General features: G+C 41.2%; 1 protein-coding gene across 3 annotated transcripts in view; it reads right to left on the bottom strand.

Moving 5' to 3' along the window:
* Positions 1–19,771, bottom strand: part of RNGTT (RNA guanylyltransferase and 5'-phosphatase) — a 343,904-nt gene that overhangs the window by 318,000 nt on the left and 6,133 nt on the right. For all 3 annotated transcript variants that reach the window (XR_013534377.1, XM_017971256.3, XM_002746807.4), the window contains exon 2: positions 7,725–7,834. Coding sequence is in view for 2 of the 3 variants with exons in the window: in XM_017971256.3 (XP_017826745.1) it covers positions 7,725–7,834 (110 nt within the window). In the remaining variant the exon portion in view is untranslated. The remainder of the gene's footprint in view (positions 1–7,724; positions 7,835–19,771) is intronic.

The following is a 19,771-nucleotide window of genomic DNA, read 5'->3' on the forward strand; positions in this document are numbered from 1 at the left end:
AAGTGTTTTCTTTCAGAACTTTGAATATATCCTCTACTCTCTCTTAGCCTATAAGGTTTTTGCTGTGAAGTCTACTGTTAATCTGATGGGGTTCTCTTATAAAGGATTAGACAGACACTGTTAATATTTTTCAAATTTTCTTTTTGACTTTTGACAGTTTGACTACAACATGTTGTGGAGAAAACCTTTTTAGATGTTATCTTTGGGATCTTTGATACTCCTGAATATCTAAACCTCTTGTTAAACTTAGGGAAGTTTTCATTTATTATTTCATTAAATAGGTTTTCTAATCCATTTGTTTTCCCTTTATCTTCGGGAACACCAAAAATTGAATATTTGGTGACTTTCTAGTGTCCTGTATGTCATAAAGGCGTTGCTCATTCTTTTTTAGCCTTTTAACCTTTATTTTTCTCTGACTGAGTTATTTCCAAAGACCTGTCTTCAAGTTCTGAGATTCTTTCTTCTGTTTGAGCTAGTCTATTATCGAAGCTTTTGATCTATTTTCTATTTCATTCAGTGAATTCTTCAGTTCCTGAATTTCTCTTTGGATTTCATGATATCTATCTCTGGTAAACTTCTCATTCATAACCTCAACTGTTTTTCTGATTTGTACTGCTTTTCAGTATTCTCTTCTTTCTTACACAGAGCCTCCTTAGTATCAAAATTCTGAATTATTTGTCCATCATTTCATGAAATTTTTAAAATTATGATCTGCTGCTGAAGGATGACTGTGTTCCTTTGGAGGCAGTATATTCCTTGCTCCTTCATGTTTCTCATGTCCTTACATCAATATCTGCACATCTGATGTAACACTCGCTTCTCTCTTTTTTTTTGAGATATGGTCTCACTATTGCCCAGGCTGCAGTGGGTCATCACTGCTCACTACTGTCTCAACCTCGTGGGTTCAAGTGATCCTCCCACTTCAGCCTCCCAAGTAGCTGGGACTATAGGCACACACCACCATGTCAAGCTAATTTTCTTTAACTTTTTGTAGAGACAGGGTCTCCCTATGAGGCCCACACTGGTCTCAAACTCCTGTCCTCAAGCAATCCTCTGGCCTCAGTCTCCCAAAGTGGTTAGATTACACGCAGGAGCCACCATCCAAGTCCCAGGATTTTTTTCGTTTTTTTGTTTTGTTTTGTTTTGTTTTATTTATTTATTTTTTTTGCATTTTAGGTTTTGGGGTACATGTAAAGAACATGCAAGATAGTTGTGTAGGTAAACACGTGGCAGAGTGATTTGCTGTCTTCCTCCCCTTCACCCACATTTGGCATTTCTCCCCATGCTATCTCTCCCCAGCTACCCCCACCTGCTGTCCCTCCCCTATTGCCCCCAATAGACCCCAGTGTGTAGTGCTCCCCTCCCTGTGTCCATGTGGTCTCATTGTTCATCACCCACCTATGAGTGAGAATATGCGGTATTTCATTTTCTGTTCTTGTGTCAGTTTGCTGAGAATGATGTTCTCCAGATTCATCCATGTCCCTACAAATGACACAAACTCATCGTTTTTGATTGCTGCATAATATTCCATGGTGTATATGTGCCACATTTTCCCAGTCCAGTCTATCATCGATGGGCATTTGGGTTGGTTCCAGGTCTTTGCTATTGTAAACAGTGCTGCAATGAACATTCGTGTGCATGTCTCCTTATAGTAGAACGATTTATAGTCCTTTGGATATATACCCAGTAATGGGATTGCTGGGTCAAATGGAATTGCTATTTCTAGGTCCTTGAGGAATCGCCACACTGTCTTCCACAATGGTTGAACTAATTTACACTCCCACCAGCAGTGTAAAAGTGTTCCTATTTCTCCATATCCTCTCCAACATCTGTCATCTCCAGATTTTTTAATGATTGCCATTCTAACTGGCGTGAGATGGTATCTCAATGTAGTTTTGATTTGCATTTCTCTGATGACCAGTGATGGTGAGCATTTTTTCATGTTTGTTAGCCTCATGTATGTCTTCTTTTGTAAAAAGCCTGTTCATATCCTTTGCCCATTTTTGAATGGACTTGTTTTTTTCTTGTAAATCTGTTTGAGTTCTTTGTAAATTCTGGATATCAGCCCTTTTTCAGATCGGTAAACTGCAAAAATTTTTTCCCATTCTGTTGGTTGCTGATTCACTCTAGTGACTGTTCCTTTTGCCATGCAGAAGCTGTGGAGTTTGATTAGGTCCCATTTGTCTATTTTGGCTTTTGCTGCCAATGCTTTTGGCGTTTTGGTCATGAAGTCCTTGCCTACTCCTATGTCCTGAATGGTTTTGCCTAGACTTGTTTCTAGGGTTTTTATGGTGCCAGGTCTTATGTTTAAGTCTTTAATCCATCTGGAGTTAATTTTAGGGTAAGGTGTCAGGAAGGGGTCCACTATCTGCTTTCTGCACATGGCTAGCCAGTTTTCCCAACACCATTTATTAAACAGGGAATCCTTTCCCCATTGCTTGTTTTTGTCACGTTTATCAAAGATTGTATGGTTGTAGATATGTTGTGTTGCCTCCAATGCCTCTGTTCTGTTCCATTGGTCTATATCTCTGTTTTGGTACCAGTACCATGCTGTTTTGATTACTGTAGCGTTGTAGTATAGTTTGAAGTCTGGTAGTGTGATGCCTCCTGCTGTGTTCTTTTTGCTTAGAATTGACTTGGCTATGTGGGCTCTCCTTTGGTTCCATATGAAGTTCAAGGTGGTTTTTTCCAGTTCTGTGAAGAAAGTCAACGGTAGCTTGACGGGGATAGCGTTGAGTCTGTAAATTATTTTGGGCAGTATGGCCATTTTCACGACACTGATTCTTCCTAACCATGAACATAGAATGTTTCTCCATCTGTTTGTGTCCTCTCTTATTTTATTGAGCAGTGGTTTGTAGTTCTCCTTGAAGAAATCCCTTATGTTCCTTGTTAGTTGTATGCCTAGGTATTTTATTCTCTTTGTAGCAATTGTGAATGGCAATTCCTTCTTGATTTGGCTCTCTTTAAGTCTGTTATTGGTGTATAGAAATGCTTGTGATTTTTGCACATTGATTTTATATCCTGAGACTTTGCTGAAGTTGTTTATTAGTTTCAGGAGTTTTGGGGATGAGACGATGGGGTCTTCTAGATGGACTATCATGTCGTCTGCAAATAAAGACAATTTGGCTTCCTCCTTTCCTATTTGAATACCCTTTATTTCTTTTTCTTGCCTGATTGCTCTGGCTAGAACTTACAGTACTATATTGAATAGGAGTGGTGAGAGAGGGCATCCTTGTCTAGTGCCAGATTTCAAAGGGAATGCCTGCAGTTTTGCCCATTCAGTATGATATTGGCCGTTGGTTTGTCATAAATAGCTTTTATTATTTTGAGATACGTTCCATCAATACCGAGTTGAGGGTTTTTAGCATAAAGGGCTGCTGAATTTTGTCAAAGGCCTTCTCTGCATCAATTGAGATAATCATGTGGTTTTTGTTTTTGGTTCTGTTTATGTGGTAAATTACGTTTATAGACTTACGTATGTTGAACCAGCCTTGCATCCCGGGGATGAATCCTACTTGATCATGGTGGATAAGCTTTTAGATGTGCTGTTGCAATCGGCTTGCCAATATTTTATTGAAGATTTTTGCATCTATGTTCATCATGGATATTGGCCTGAAGCTTTCTTTTCTTGTTTAGTCTCTGCCGGGTTTTGGTATCAGGATGATGTTGGTCTCATAAAATGATTTGGAAAGGATTCCCAAATCCTCTTTTTGGATTATTTGGAATAGTTTCAGAAGGGATGGTAACAGTTCCTCTTTGTGTGTCTCGTAGAATTCGGCTGTGAACCCATCTGGACCTGGACTTTCTTTGGGTGGTAGGCTCTTAATTGCTGCCTTAACTTCAGACCTTGTTATTGGTCTATTCATAGTTTTGACTTCCTCCTGGTTTAGGCTTGGGAGGACACAAGTGTCCAGGAATTTACCAATTTCTTCCAGGTTTACTAGTTTATGTGCATAGAGTTGTTTATAATATTCTCTGATGATGGTTTGAATTTCTGTGGAATCTGTGGTGATTTCCCCTTTATTGTTTTTTATTGCATCTATTTAGTTATTCTCTCTTTTCTTTTTTATCAATCTGGCTGGTGGTCTATTTTGTTGATCTTTTCAAAAAACCAGCTCTTGGATTTATTGTTTTTTTGAAGGGTTTTTCGTGTCTCTATCTCCTTCATTTCTGCTCTGATCTTAGTTATTTCTTGTCTTCTGCTAGGTTTTGAGATTTTTTGATCTTGCTACTCCAGCTCTTTCAATTTTGACATTAGGGTGTCAATTTTGGATCTCTAATCTTGGTTTCTCATTTTATTTCACTGAGTTGATCTTCGACTTCTGATATCCTTTCTTCTGCTTGGTCAATCCGGCTGTTGAAACTTGTGCATGCTTCGCGAAGTTCTTGTGTTGTGTTTTTCAGCTCCTTCAATTCACTCATGTTCCTCTCTAAGTTGTCCATTCTTGTTATCATTTCCTCAAATCTTTTTTCAAGGTTCTTAGTTTCTTTGCATTGAGATAGAACATGTTCTTTTAGCTCACGGAAGTTTCTCATTACCTACCTTCTCAAGTCTGATTTTGTCATTTCATCACACTCATTCTCCATCCAGCTTTGTTCCCTTGCTGGTGAGGAGTTGTGGTCCCTTGAAGGAGGCGAGGTGTTCTGGTTTCCGGTGTTTCCTCCTTTTTGAGCTGGGTTTCTTCCCATCTTTATGGATTTATCCACCTGTCGTCTGAGTAGTTGCTGATTTTCAATTGGGTCTCTGAGTGGACATCCAGATTGTTGATGATGAAGTATTTCTGGTTCTTAGTTTTCCTTCTAACAGTCTGGCCCCTCTGCTGTAGGACTGCTGAGGTCTACTCCAGGCCCTCCTTGCCTGGGGTACACCTCTAGCAGCTGCAGAACCGTGACGGTTGCTACCAGTTTCTTCTTCTGCTATCTTTGTCCCTGAATGATGCCCGCCAAATGTCAGTCTGATCAGTCCTTTGTGAGGTGACTCTTTGGATATACGGGGATCAGGGAGCTGCTTGAGGAGACTGTCTGTTCTTATACTTGAGGAGACAGTCTGTACTTTACAGAAGCTCAAGTGCTGAACTGTGAGCTCCATTGTTCATTCAGGGCTGCTAGGCAGGTACATTTAAGTCTGCTGCAGCAGTACTCATAAAGCCCCTTTTTTTCCTCAGGTGCTCTGTCCCAGGGAGTTAGGGCTTTATTTATGAGTATCCGTTGCACTGTCCTGCCCACCAAGGAGGCAGTCTAATCACTGCCTGCCTGTAGTGGCTATGCTGAGCTGCCGTGGGCTCTGCCCTGCTACCGTGGGCTCTGCCCTGCTGCCATGTGTAATTCCCTGTAGTCCTGTTTATATGGGTGTGGTTAGAGCTGCCGTGGTGATGGTGGCCCACCTCTGTAGTGGCAGACTCTCTCTGTTATGGCGGGTTACCTCGGCAACAGCAGGCTGTGTCAGCAATGGCAGAGTACCCCCATAGGGGTCAAGTGCCTCGGTAATGGCAGACGGCCCTCCCCCAACGAGCTGCACCGTCCTGGGTTCAGCTGTGCTTGCCGTGAAACTCTTAACCCTGAGCGTTTCCAACTGCTGTTTTGTTTTTATGGGGGTGGGACCCGCTGAGCCTGATCACCTGCTCCCTGCCTCAGAGCCCCCTTTTTTTTTTTTTAAGTTGAACGTTTGACTCTCTCCCAGGTGCTCCAGTCACCTGCTGAAAGGGTGCCGGGATCTGTGTGATTTCCTGTGCAGTGACCCACTGCGCCAGCTGGAACAACGTTGCTGCCCGGGAATCTCCTGGCCTGGCTTTCTGTTTAAGTCCTGTTTAATCAAATGAATGTGCTAATCTGCTTTCTGAAATCTCCAATTGCCGGTTTAAAAGGGCAACCAAACCAGTGTATTTTGTATGGAGTGCCGCTGCACTGCGGCCCCAGCCCAAACAGCCGCACCGGCCCAAACAGCCGCACTGGCGGCCCATGGGGCTCCTACACCTGAGAATCTCCTGGTCTGTGGGCAATAAAGATCCATCTGGAAATGCGGTGTCCACTCACCCTCTGCGTTTTCACTGGGAGCTGCAATCCTGAGTTGGTCCTACAGCACCATCTTCTCCCTCTCCCGTTTTTTTGTTTTGTTTTGAGAGGGTCTCACTTTGTTACCCAGGTTGGAGTAAACTGGTGTGATCTCAGCTCACTGCAACCTCTGCCTCCCAGGTTCTTGTGCCTCAGCCTCTTTAGAAGCTGGAATTACAGGTACACACCACAATGCCCTGCTAATTTTTGTATTTTTAGTAAAGACAGGGTTTTGCCATGTTGGCCAGGCAGATCTCAAACACCTATCTGCAAGTGATCCACCTGCCTCAGGATGTCAAAGTGTTGGGATTATAGGCATAAGCCACAGTGCTCAGCCTCAGTACCAGTTTTTGGAACTATCTTTTGTAGGGGAAAAATTTTTCCTGAAGATATATGTGAGGTGTTGGTTGGAATAAAGCACTTTGGCTATAATTCTGGATGCATGCAGTAGTGTAGTCTCTGTATGGTTTCTTCAGCTGTAAACAGAGTCCGTTTTCTTGGTAGCTTAAGATATGGCTGTTAGTGGAGGCTATAATAAATTTGGCTGGGGGCTGGGACACCAGGTGGGCATTCTCCTAAATGAAAACACTACACATGAAGAACAGATTAGCAGCTACCAGAGTACAGAGACAAGGGTGCGGAGAGAGTCTGACTATAAAGAGGTAGCATGACAGAATTCCTTTGTGGAGATGGGGCAGTTCTATAACCACCACCATGAATTTACACATTAGATCAAACTGTACTGAACTACACACACACACACACACACACACACACACACACACAAAGACAAATTAATATAAAAAGTAAATAAGGGCCGGGCACAGTGGCTCGCACCTGTAATCCCAGCACTTAGGGAGGCAGAGGTGGGCAGATCAACAGATCAAGAGATCGAGAACATCCTGGCCAACATGGTGAAACCCCGTCTCTACTAAAAATACAAAAATTAGCCGGGCGTGGTGGCACGCGCCTGTGGTCCCAGCTGCTCAGGAGGCTGAAGCGGAAGAATCACTTGAACCCAGGAGGCGGAGGTTGCAGTAAGCCAAGATTACGCCCCTGCACTCCAGCCTGGCGACAGAGCAAGACGCCGTCTCAAAAAAAAAGAAAAAAAGTAAATAAGATCTGCAATCAGTTAAAGTACTGTACCAATATCAATTTCCTGCTTTTGATATTGTACTACAATTATATAAAATGACACCAGCCTGTCATGGTAGCTCACACCTGTAATCCCAGCACTTTGTGAGGCCCGGGTGGGTGGATCACCTGAGGTCAGAAGTTCAAGACCAGCCTGGCCAATATGGTGAAACCCCATCTCTACGAAAAATACAAAAATTAGCCGGGATTGGTGGTGAGAGCCTTTAATCCCAGCTTCTCCGGAGGCTGGGGCTGGAGAATTGCTTGAATCCAGGAGGCGGAGGTTGCAGTGAGCCAAGATTGCGCCACTGCATTACAGCCTGGACGACAAGAGTGAAACTCTGTCTCAAAAAAAAAAAAAAAAGAAAAAAAAAGGGCACCATTGTGAGAACCTGGAGGAAGGGTTCACAGAATTCTATGTACAATTACAACAACTTCCCTTGAGTCTATTAATTAGTTTAAGGTTTTTTTAAGCCACCTGAAGAACAAGAGTAAACAAAGTATATTAAATTAGTGACAAAAAGAGTTTTGTTTCTTACCTTTAGGCTCTTTAGGTAATTTGAGAGCATGCTGGGATGAAACCGATTTTCTTCAGCGACTTGACTATCATATCTTGGTCCTAACATTGTCTTCAGAGGTAAGAATCTTCCTAAACAACATTAACAAAGGTAATAATTTCCATTAAAGGAAATGTTTCAGATTAAAATTCTATAATCAACAATTCTCAAATATCACCTTCTTAAAACTTTTTTTTTTGAGACCAAGTCGCTCTCTGTCACCCACGATGGAGTGCAGTGGGGCTATCTTGGCTCACTGCAACCTCTGCCTCCTGAGTTCAAGCGATTCTCTTGCCTCAGCCTCCCGAGTAGCTTGGATTACAGGTGTGCAACACCAAGCCCAGCTAATTTTTGTGTTTTTAGTAGAGACAAGGTTTCACCATGTTGCCCAGGCTGGTCTCAAACTCCCGGGCTCAAGCAATCCACCCACCTCGGCCTCCCAAAGTGATGGAATTAAGAGTTGTGAGCCACCACACCTGGTCTCTTAAAACATTTTAAATGGAAAAGCCATCTAAAAATGCAAGTGTTCATAAAGTACTCTCAATTTAAACTATACTTTTAAAAGATACTACCTTTTATCTTTTAAAGACAAAAAAACTTATAAATACTGACAATCAAATATAACAACAAAAGAAACATTACCAGTGAATAGAACTTCTATTAAAACTCTCAGCTCTACACCACTACATTAAAAAAGTTATTAACTTAAAACTCAAAAATATAAGCAATCTTCCCACCTAAGCCTCCAAAGTAGCTGGGACTGCAGGTGCACACCACCATATCCAGCTAATTTTTTTTTCTTTTTTTTTTTTTAATTGCATTTTAGGTTTTGGGGAACATGTGAAGGACATGTAAGATAGTTGCATAGGTACACACCTATGGCAGTGTGATTTGCTGCCTTCCTCCCCTTCACCTATATCTGGCATTTCTCCCCATGCTATCTCTCCCCAACTCCCCACCCCCCGCTGTCCCTCCCCTATTCCCCACAACAGACCCCAGTGTGTAGTACTCCCCTCCCTGTGTCCATGTGTTCTCATTGTTCAACACCCACCTATGAGTGAGAACCTACGGTATTCATTTTCTGTTCTTGTGTCAGTTTGCTGAGAATGATGGTCTCCAGGTTCATCCATGTCCCTATAGAGGATACAAACTCATCGTTTTTGATGGCTGCATAATATTCCATGGTGTATATGTGCCACATTTTCCCTATCCAGTCTGTCATCGATGGGCATTTGGGTTGGTTCCAGGTCTTTGCTAGTGTAAACAGTGCTGCAATGAACATTTGTGTGCATATGTCCTTATAGTAGAACGATTTATAATCCTTTGGATATATACCCAGTAATGGGATTGCTCCCAGCTAATTTTTTTTTTCTGGGGGAAGCAGGTTGACAGGATCTCACTATGTCACCCAGGCTAGTCTCAAACTCCTGGGCTCAAGTGATCCACCTGCCTTGGCCTCCCAAAGTGCTGTGATTACATGCCCTATATGGTTTTATTATCAGATTGGAACTTTCTCCAACTTGATACTAAAAGGTTGTAGACCTTATTCTATACCACAGGATGAAGATCATGCTAGAATGTGATATCATTCTGAAAGGATGCTAACCAAAATCACCCTTCAAACAACTATCAATGGTTATAATTTCAGCTAGAAAGACTGACTTTTTTTGACCTTTTTTTCTGAATTGCAGTATAACATAGGGGAAGTCACCTAATATAACCATTTTTAAAAACCTATTTTAACCAATAACATGTGTGTGTTGTGTGTGTGTGTGTGCGCGCGCACGCGCGTGTGTTTGTGTTATTTTTTGAGACAGTGTCATTCTGTTGCCTCGGCTGGTGTGTAGTGGCGTGATCTCAGCCCCTGCTGCCTCAACCTCCTAGGCTCAAACGATCCTTCCACCTCCGCCTCCCCAGCAGCTGGGACTACAGGCACACACCACCACACTCAGCTAATTTTCTGTATTTTTTGTGGAGATGGGGTTTTGCCATTTTGCCCAGGCTGGACTCAAACTCCTGATAGGCTCAAGCAATTCACCCATCTCGGCCTCCCAAAATGCTGGAATTATAGGCGTGAGCCACTGAGCCTGGCCTTATATTTTCAAACACAATAAAAACAATATTATCTACCTAAGTGAATTCTTAACATCTGTCCAAAGGCTGTAGACTAAATTTCATGAAAAAATAATTTAACATTTTGTGTTCTACGAAATCAAAGTCACCCACAACCTCCACATTGCTAAATCGAATGGTCAACTATCAATTCTCACCTTAAGCTCTCAGCAACATAAGAAACAACTACTGATCACTTTTTGATGAAAGAGGAAATTCCTGAACCACTTTTTCCACGTGACTTCCAGAATACTATCATATCCTCCTGGTTTTCCTTCTAGCTCTCTGGCCTCTCCTTCTCAGCCTACTTTACTGGCTCCCCCTCATCACCCCGACTCCTCTGTTTTGTCTCAGGACCTCTTTCATATTTTCATTCACTCCCTTGGTGTCTCATCTAGTCTCATGGCTGTAAAAAGCCACCAATGTGCTAATGACTTAAAACTTTATGTCTCCAGTTCCGATCACTCCCTTAACTCTAGATGGATATCAACTACAAACTGAGCCTCTACTTTATGTCTAACAGATGACTCAGATTTGATATCCAAATCTCATCTCTTAATATTCAAACTCTAAAACCTGCTCCCTTCACGGTTTTCCCTATCTCAGCAAACAGTAACACCATTCTTTTAGCAACTCAAAGCCAAAACTTTTTTGGTTATCCTTGACTATTCTCCTCTTCTCACACCCCACATCCAACCCATCAGCAAATCCTGTAGCTCCACCTTCAAAATACATCCAGAATCTGACCATTTCTCACCACCTCCACCATCATCTGAGCCAGGTTTCTTTTACTTTATTTAGTTTAACAGCTATATAGTGGGTATCTACTATGTACCAGGCATTGTTCTAGGCACATGGATTATATTAGTGAAAAGAAAGAAAAAACAAAACAGAAAAACCCTGCCCTCATAGTGTTTATATTCTATTTGGAAAATATGAAACATAAACAACAAACATAATAAATAAATAAGAAGATTCATCCCAACAGAACTTCTCTCCCTCTTACTACTGTCTCAGAAGTCCAATCCTATTTCCATCAGCACTTTCAGGGTTCTCTTTCCTTCTTATCCAACATCAGAGCCCACAGTGGATCATCATAATTAGTCCCCTGTAAATACTCTTAACTTCCTTGCTCTGCTCCCATTATCCAGTCACATTCACCTGAGAAAAATCCAGACCTCAATGAAGCCAACCACCTGACTTCTTTGTGTTTACACATATGTAGCTGAGGCCTCCTAGAGAAAATCTCTTAACACAAAAGATGGGTGGCACTATACTTCATAATCACCAATATCAAAGCCAATCCTACCACACACCACTATCTTCTATGATCAATGTTTCACATCTTTTCCTAATTCCTAAAACATCCCCTTTTTAACTAACAACTTTAAGTAAGACATCACTGGGGGGAAAAAAAAGCAGAAGCCATGATAATTAAACCTAATTGTATATGTTAACCAAATGTCAGACACTGTTTAAAATATTCTACATAATTCACTCCTAACAATTAGTATTGTTATTATTCCTCATTTTACAGATAAGGAGACCAAAGCAAGAGATATTAAGTAAATTGCCGCATATCACAACACTAATAAATGGTAAAAACAGGGATTCAAACCAAGACTACGGATGTAGTGTCCATGCATAAAACTGCTATTCAACAATGCCTCTCCACCATTAGGCAGAAACTTGTTCTGCCTTTGCAGTTAATCTATAAACCTTTCTGTATCTGGGCCCATACTCCTCCTCCCATTAAAAGCCAATCCCCTCCCTTCTGCTCTGGAATTCCTTACCATCTTGCTTTTCAAGGACCACCAATCAATCCTTTCTTCCTCTCCCAACCCCCACCCCCAACATCTTCAGCATCTCACATCTATCTGCTGGCTCATTCCCATCAGCATTTAAACAAGCCCTAAACTCTCCTTTATCCCCCAACTTTTGCTTCATTTTTACTCCTCTTCATAATCAAACTTTTTTAAAGCTTAATACGCATACTCCTATCTTTACTTCCTCACCTCCAATTAATTTATGTATACATATGTGAGCAAAAGTGTAGACTTTACTTCTCTATAACCATGCATATTTTAGCTTTTGAGCTCCCATTCAAAATAGCCCACAGTCAAATCAGGATTCTCCTCCTGGATGTGATTATATCCCTCGAAGGTAGAGACCCTGACATTGGGGGAAAGCAGGACAACTGCTATTTTGTACACCATTTTTTTCCTCTCTTGCTTCCAGCAAACTGAACTGTATTGCATCTGGTCTTTAAGCACTGTTAGTTTCCATCCCAGCAGCATCTGCTGATATGACTAAGGCACATCCATGGCCTTGGTAGATGGCTTGATGAAGATAATCCTACATCTTCCATGTTCCAACCCCAGTCTTCTCCTCAGGCCAGCTGGCCATTCAAGTCACTTCTGATCATTCCTTTTGGCCATTCTATCCCCACTCTTTTGGCCACTTTATCCAAAAGATAGAAAAGGTAGGAATTAGCCTCTTAGGTCTCAAAGCCATCTACACATATTTCTCAGCAATCCACTCCAACACTCTAAGAAACTTGAAACCAAGTAGCTAGCTCATTAATCCATTTCAGTCTGGCTTCTGATCCCACATTACTACTGAAAATACTTGTCACAGTCACCAACACATTTTACCAACTTTTCTGGTATCTTAACATCTCAGCAGGATTTCACGTATCTGACAACTCATTCCTTCTTGAAAAACTCTTCTGCCTTTCATGACACCCAAACTCCTGTTAGTTTCAATCACCCACCTAACACCTTCCTCAATTTCTAGCAATTTGTCCTCAACTCCTTTGTTCCCTCTTTTTTCTTTAACCAACTTCTAAAAGTCAGGTTTCTATGGGTTCCACTGTCGGCAGATTCTACTGTAGGCCTTCTCTACTCTCTCTACCTTCTCTGCCTGGGAGAAGTTTTATCTGTTGCCACAGTAGAAATGATGCTATCTGTCCATCACATTCAATTCACTTTCTTCTTCCAGGACACAATGAAAGACCAGCTGTCTCAGTTTCTCTTGTAGTTGGGTGAGGGCCATGTATCTAGATTCTGGCCAATGGGATATCGGCCGAAATTAGCTATACCAAGGCTGGCCATAAAACTCCCTGAGAGATCACCCATGCCTGCTCCTCCCCTTTCATGGCAAATTTAGAAGTCACATGTTTAAGATGACAGCATCACAAGATGGTAAGAGCCTAGAGAGTTGCTCATCAGAGAAGAGTAGCCTGGGAAAGTTGCCCAACACAACAACACATTGTGATATGAGCAAGAAATAAATATAGTTTGATTGGAACTCCTGAGTTGTAGGCAGTTGTTTGTGAGAGAAACTAGTTTTACAGGCATACTTTGTTTTATTGCACTTCACAGATACTGCATTTATTTAATAAATTGAACGCTTGTGGCAACCTTGTGTCTATCAAGTCCATTAGCATAATTTATGCAACAGTATGTGCTCATTTTGTGTCTGCACCACATTTTGGTAATTTCCACAATAGTTCAAGCTTTTTTATTATGATTATATCTGTTACAGTGATATAACTGTATCTGATGTTACGACTGTAATTGTGTTGGGGTGCCATAAACAACACCCATAAGACAGCAAACTTAATAAACAAATGCTGTGTGTGTTCTCACTGCTCCACTGAGCAGCCATTCCCCCGTCTCTCTCCCTCTCCTTGAGCCTCCCTATTCCCTGAGACACAATAATATTGAAATTAGGCCAACTAATAACCCCACAATGGCCGCTAAGTGTTCAAGTTAAATGAAGAGTCTTATGTCTTCCCTTTAAATCAGAAGGTAGAAATGATTAAGTTCAGTAAAGAAGGTATATGAAAAGCCCAGATACACCAAAAGCTAGGCCTCTTACACCAGTTAGCCAAGTTGTGAATGAAAGGAAAAGTTCTTGGAGGATACTACAAGTGCTACTCCACTGAACACACAAATGATAAGAAAACAAAATAGTCTTATTGCTGATATGGAGAAAATTTCAGTGATCTGAATAGATCAAACTAGCCACAACATTTCCATTTAAGCCAAAGCCTCATCCAGACCAAGGCAACAACTGCCCTCAATTCTATGAAGTCTGAGAGAAGTAAGAAAGCTCCAGAAGAAAACTCTGAAACTAGCAGAGGTTGATTCATAAGATTTAAGGAAAGTACCATCGCCCTAACATAAAAGTACAAGGTAAAGTGCTGTTATGGAAGCTGCAGCAAATTATCCAGAAGATACAGCTACGATAATTGATAAAAATGACTACACTAAACAACACAATTTCAGTGTAGACAAAACAGCTTTCTAATGGAAGAAAATGCCATGTAGGACTTTTATACCTAGAGAGAAGTCAATGCCTAGATTCAGAGCTTCAAAGGACAGGCTGACCCTCTTGTTGGGAGCTGGTAACGTCAAGTTGAAGCCACTGCTTATTTACCATTCTGAAAATACTAGGGCCCTTAAAAATTACGTGCAGTTTACTCTGTTTGTGTTTTATTAATGAACGACAAAACCTGGCTGACATCCCCTCTGATTACAGAATGTTTACTGAATTATTTGAAGCCCACTGTTGAGACTTACTGCTCAGAAAAAAAGATTCCTTCCAAAATACTACTGCTCACTGACTATGCAGCTAGGCACCCAAGAGCTCTGATGGAAATGTACAAGGAGATTAATGTTGGTTCCATGCCTACTAACATAGCAGCCCATGGATCAAGGGGTAGTTTAAATTTTCAAGTCCTATTTTATTTTTGTTTTTCTTTACAGAGTGGGTTCCCTAAAAAGGTATTATTTAAGAAATACATTTCATAAGGTTATAACTGCCATATATAGTAATTCCTCTGACGGATCTGGGCAAAATGAAGCAAAAACTTTCTGGAAAGGATTCACCATTCCAAATCCCATTAACATCATTCATGATTCACAGGAAAAAGTCAAAATATCAACAACAGGAGTTTGAAATGTTTATTGTAACCCTCATGGATAACTTTGAGGAGTACAAGACTTCAGTGGATTAAGTAACTGCAGATACAGTGGAAACAGCAAAAGAACCAGAATCAGAAGTGGAGCTTGAAAACTAGCAAGGCAGAGTAGCACACACCTGTAGTCCTAGTCCCAGCTACTCAGGAGGGTGACTTGAGAGAATCGCTGGAATCTGGGAGTTCAAGGCTGCAGTGAGCCATGGTCATGCCACTGCATTCCAGCCTGGAGGACAGAGTGATTGAACCAAAAAAGAGCTCAAATGGCCAAAGTAAGCAATGCAAAAAGAACAAATGTGGAGGCATCACATTACCCAACTTCAAATTATACTACAAGACTATAGTAACCAACTTCAAATTATACCATAAGACTATAGCAACTAAAACAGCATTGTACTGGTATAAAAATAGGTACACAGACCCACGAAACAGAATAGAGAACCCAGACTTTGGGAGGACGAGGTGAGTGGATCACGAGGTCAAGAGATCGAGACCATCCTGGCCAACATGGTGAAACCCTGTCTCTACTAAAAATACAAAAATTAGCTGGGCGTGGTGGCACGCACCTGTGGTCCCAGCTACTCAGGAGGCTGAGGCGGAAGAATCACTTGAACCCAGGAGGTGGAGGTTGCAGTGAGCCGAGACTGCGCCACTACACTCCAGCCTGGCAACAGAGCAAGACTCCGTCTCAAAAAAATAAAGAATAGAGAACCCAGAAAGAAAGCCAAACACTTACAGCCAACTGATCTTTGACAAAGCAAACAGAAACATACAGTGGGGAAGGACACCCTGTTCAACAAATGGTCCTGGGATAACTAACAAGCTACATGCAGAAGAATGAAACTGGATCTTCATCTCTCACCTTAGACAAAGTCAACTTAAGATGGATCAAAGGCTCAAACTTAAGTAAGATCTGAAACCACAAAAAATTCTAGAATAGGCCAGGCATGGTAGCTCATGCCTATAATCCCAGCATTTTGGGAGGCAGAGGCAGGCAGATCACCTGAGGTCGGGAGTTTGAGACCAATCTGGCCAACATAGTGAAACTCCATCTCTACTAAAAATTCAAAAAAACTAGCCAGGTGTGGTGGTATGCAACTGTAATTCCAGCTATTCTGGAGGCTGAGGCAGGAGAATCGCATAAACCCGGGAGGCGGAGGTTGCAGTGAGCCAAGATCACGCCATTGCACTCCAGCCCAGGCAACAGTGCGAGACTGTCAGAAAAAAATTCTAGAAGATAACTTCGGAAAAAACACTTCTAGACATTAACTTAGGCAGAGTTCATGACCAAGAACCCAAAAGTAAATGCAACAAAACAAAAATAATTAAACTAAAAAGCTTCTGCACAGCAAAAGAAATAATCAGCAGGGTAAGCAGACAACCCAGAGTGGGAGAAAATCTTTACACACTATGCATCCAACAAAGGACTAATATCCAGAATTCACAAGGAACTCAAACAAATGCACAAGAAAAAAAACAATACCATCAAAAAGTGGGCAAAGGACATGAACAGACAATTCTCAAAAGAGAATACAGTTGGCCAACAGACATATGAAAAAATGTTCAATATAATAATCAGGGAAATGCAAATTAAAACTACAATGAGATACCACCTTACTCCTGTGAGAATGGCCATAATTAAAATATCAAAAAACAATAGATGTTGGCATGAATGTGGGGAAAAAGGAACACTTTTACACTGCTGGTGGGAATGTAAATTGCTACAACCACTATGGAAAACATGGCAATTCCTTAAAGAACTAGAACTACCATTTGATCTGGTGATCCCACTACTAGGTATCTACCCTGAGGAAAACAAGTCATTATCTAAAAAAGCCACTTGCACAGGCGTGTTTGTAGCAGCACAATTTGCAATTGCAAAAATGTGGAACCAGCCTAAATGCCCATCAACCAATGAGTGGATAAAGAAAATGTGGTGTGTATATTTACCATGGAATACTAGTCACCCATAAAAAGAAATGAAATAGGCCAGGTGTAGTGGCTCACGCCTGTAATCCAAACACTTTGGAGGCCAAGGCGGGTGGATCACCTGAGGTTGGGAGTTCAAGACCAGCCCGACCAACATGGTGAAACCCCGTCTTAAAAAAAAAAATATTTTTTTAATTAAAAAAAAAAAAGGAATGAAATAATGGCATGCACCGCAACGTAGATGGAGCTGGAGCCCATTATTCTAACTGAAGTAACTCAGGAATGGAAACCCAAATATCCTATGTTCTCACTTGTAAGTGGGAGCTAAGCTATGAGGATGCAAAGGCATAAAGAATGATATAATGGACTTTGGGGATTCAGGGGAAAGTGTCGTAGGGGGTGAGGGATAAAAGACTACACATTGGAGACAGTACACTGCTTGAGTGACAGGTGCACCAAAATCTCAGAAATCACCACTAAAGAAGTTATCCATGTAACTAAAATCCACCTGTTCCCCAAAAACTACTGATATAAAATTAAAATGTTTTTTAAAAAGATTTTTACTAAAGATCTCTATTTGAGCAATCAGGATCTTAATATCTCCTCTAACCTGCTTCTCTCTCAATAAGCCCTATATATCAACTATCCCACTGCATAAGCCAGACATTTCAGACTAAATTTTGACCCTCTTTCTCTCATTCTAAATACATCAAGTTCTGTCCATTTTCCCTTCTTAGTATATCTCAAATCAGCCTTCTACTCTTCATCTCCCACTTCTAAACCATCACTATTGTCTTTCACCTGGACTACAAGTTCCAAATTAGTCTCTCCATTTCCATTTTTGTCTCCTTCAATTCATTAAACACAGAAAAGTGAAAGTAAGCTTTTAACCTGGATTCAAATAATCCCATCTCGACACTGAAAAAAACCCAATCGTTTGCCAGTGAAAATTAAAAGTATATAAATATTAAGATACCTTATCATCCCTACTTGCCTATAATGATCAGGCTCCTACTCTCCAACGTCATAGCCTCACTTACATCTTCCAGAACATAAACACTTTTTCAGCCCATTATCCTCCCACCATCATCCTATCCTAACAGAAACTTTCCAGTAACACCCCCCACTCCCTCAACTATTTACCTAGCAAACTTCTATTTACTCAAGATAATTCATTTATGGCCTCCTCTGGGAAGCCTCGCCTGATCTCCTTCTTCCTTCCCATCTCTTCTTCCTCAACCTCAAATAATTAGGTCTATTACCTCTGATTCCCATCACATACTACAATCGTCATTACTACATTTTTTACAACAGAACTGTGCTTAAAATGGATGGTTTGCTACTGCCATGAGACAGTGCTTTTTAAGATGATGTAATATATCTTAGCCATCTCCCTAGCCACAGGACTAGCACAAAGTAGACATTTAAATATTTGCTCAGTAAAATGACTTCAAAATCACCATCACTATCATCATCACACTATCCTGAGTATTTGCAACCACCAGTATGTGCCACTGCACCTGGCTGTCTCATATTTATATTCCCACAGTTCCTAGTAAGCTTTATATTCAAAAACCTTTATATTCAAATAACTTTATGTTGAATGATACACCTTTAAGAAACTAGGGAGGGCTGGGTGCAGTGCCTCAAACCTGTAATGCCAACACTTTGGGAGGCTGAGGCAGCAGATAACCTAAGGTCAGCAGTTGGAGACCAGCCTGGCCAATATGGTGAAACCTCATCTCTCCTAAAAATATAAAAACTACCTGGGTGTGGTGGCACACAGCTGTAGTCCCAGCTACTCAGGACACTGAGGCAGAAGAACAGCCTGAATCCAGGAGGAGGAGGTTGCAAGGAACAAGATCTTGCCACTGCACTCCAGCCTGGATGACAGAGCGAGACCCCCAACTCAAAAAAAAAAAAAAAAAAAGAAAAAGAAATTATAAGTTTGTTTTCTTCCAAGTATTCACCTGAAATCTATTAACTCAGAAGGAGGAAAAAAGAATTCTTCAGAAAATAAAGCTTGCCCTTGTCTCCAGGAGCTCTCTCTCAGTGCCAGTCTGGTTTCAATAGAGAAGGTGACTTCACAGGGGAATAGATTATATGTAGTTAGTACCATTTTCTTTCTAATTCGGGAAAATTATGAACTGATAGTACTAGTAAAGTGAATCCCGATATTTACAATAAAAAAGTTTGAGCAGCCATAACATTTTCCTCAATATGCAAAATATCAAAGAAATTACTGAGGTGGTTAATACACACACAATCTGAGTGTCAACTGGATTGGATTGAAGGATGCAAAGTATCGAACCTGGGTCTGGAGGGTGTTACCAAAGAAGATTAACATTTGAGTCAGTGGGCTGGAAAAGGGAAACCCACCCTTAATCTGGGTGGGCACCATCTAATCAGCTGCCAATGTGACTACAGGATAAAGCAGGCAGAAAAACATGAAAAGCCTTGACCAGCCTAGGCTCCCAGCCTACATCTTTGTCCTGTGCTGGATATTTCCTGTCCTCGAACACCAGACTCCAAGTTCTTCAGTTTTGGGATTCAGACTGGCTCTCCTTGTTCCTCAGTTTGCAAACAGCTTATTGTGGGACCTTGTGATTGTGTGAGTTAATAGTTTTTTAATAAACTCCCCTTGACGTGTATGTGTATGTGTTTGTATACGTATACGTATACGTATATGTATGTGTGTGTGTATGTATGTGTATGTGTGTGTATCCTATTAGTTCTATCCCTCTAGAGAACGCAAATACAATTACACAATAAGTACAAATTACTTTTTTTGTTGTTGGTTTTTTTTTTTTTGCGATGGAGTCTCACTGTCACCCAGGCTGGAATGCAGTGGCACAACCTCAGCTCACTGCAACCTCCACCTCCTGAGTTCAAGTGATTCTCCTGCCTCAGCCTCCCGAGTAGCTGGGACTACAGGTGTGCACCACCATGCCCAGCTACTTTTTGTATTTTTAATAGAGACAGGGTTTCACCATGTTGGCCAGGC

The sequence above is a fragment of the Callithrix jacchus genome, chromosome 4 (genome assembly GCF_049354715.1).
Source record: "Callithrix jacchus isolate 240 chromosome 4, calJac240_pri, whole genome shotgun sequence".
NCBI classification, from domain to species: domain Eukaryota; kingdom Metazoa; phylum Chordata; class Mammalia; order Primates; family Cebidae; genus Callithrix; species Callithrix jacchus.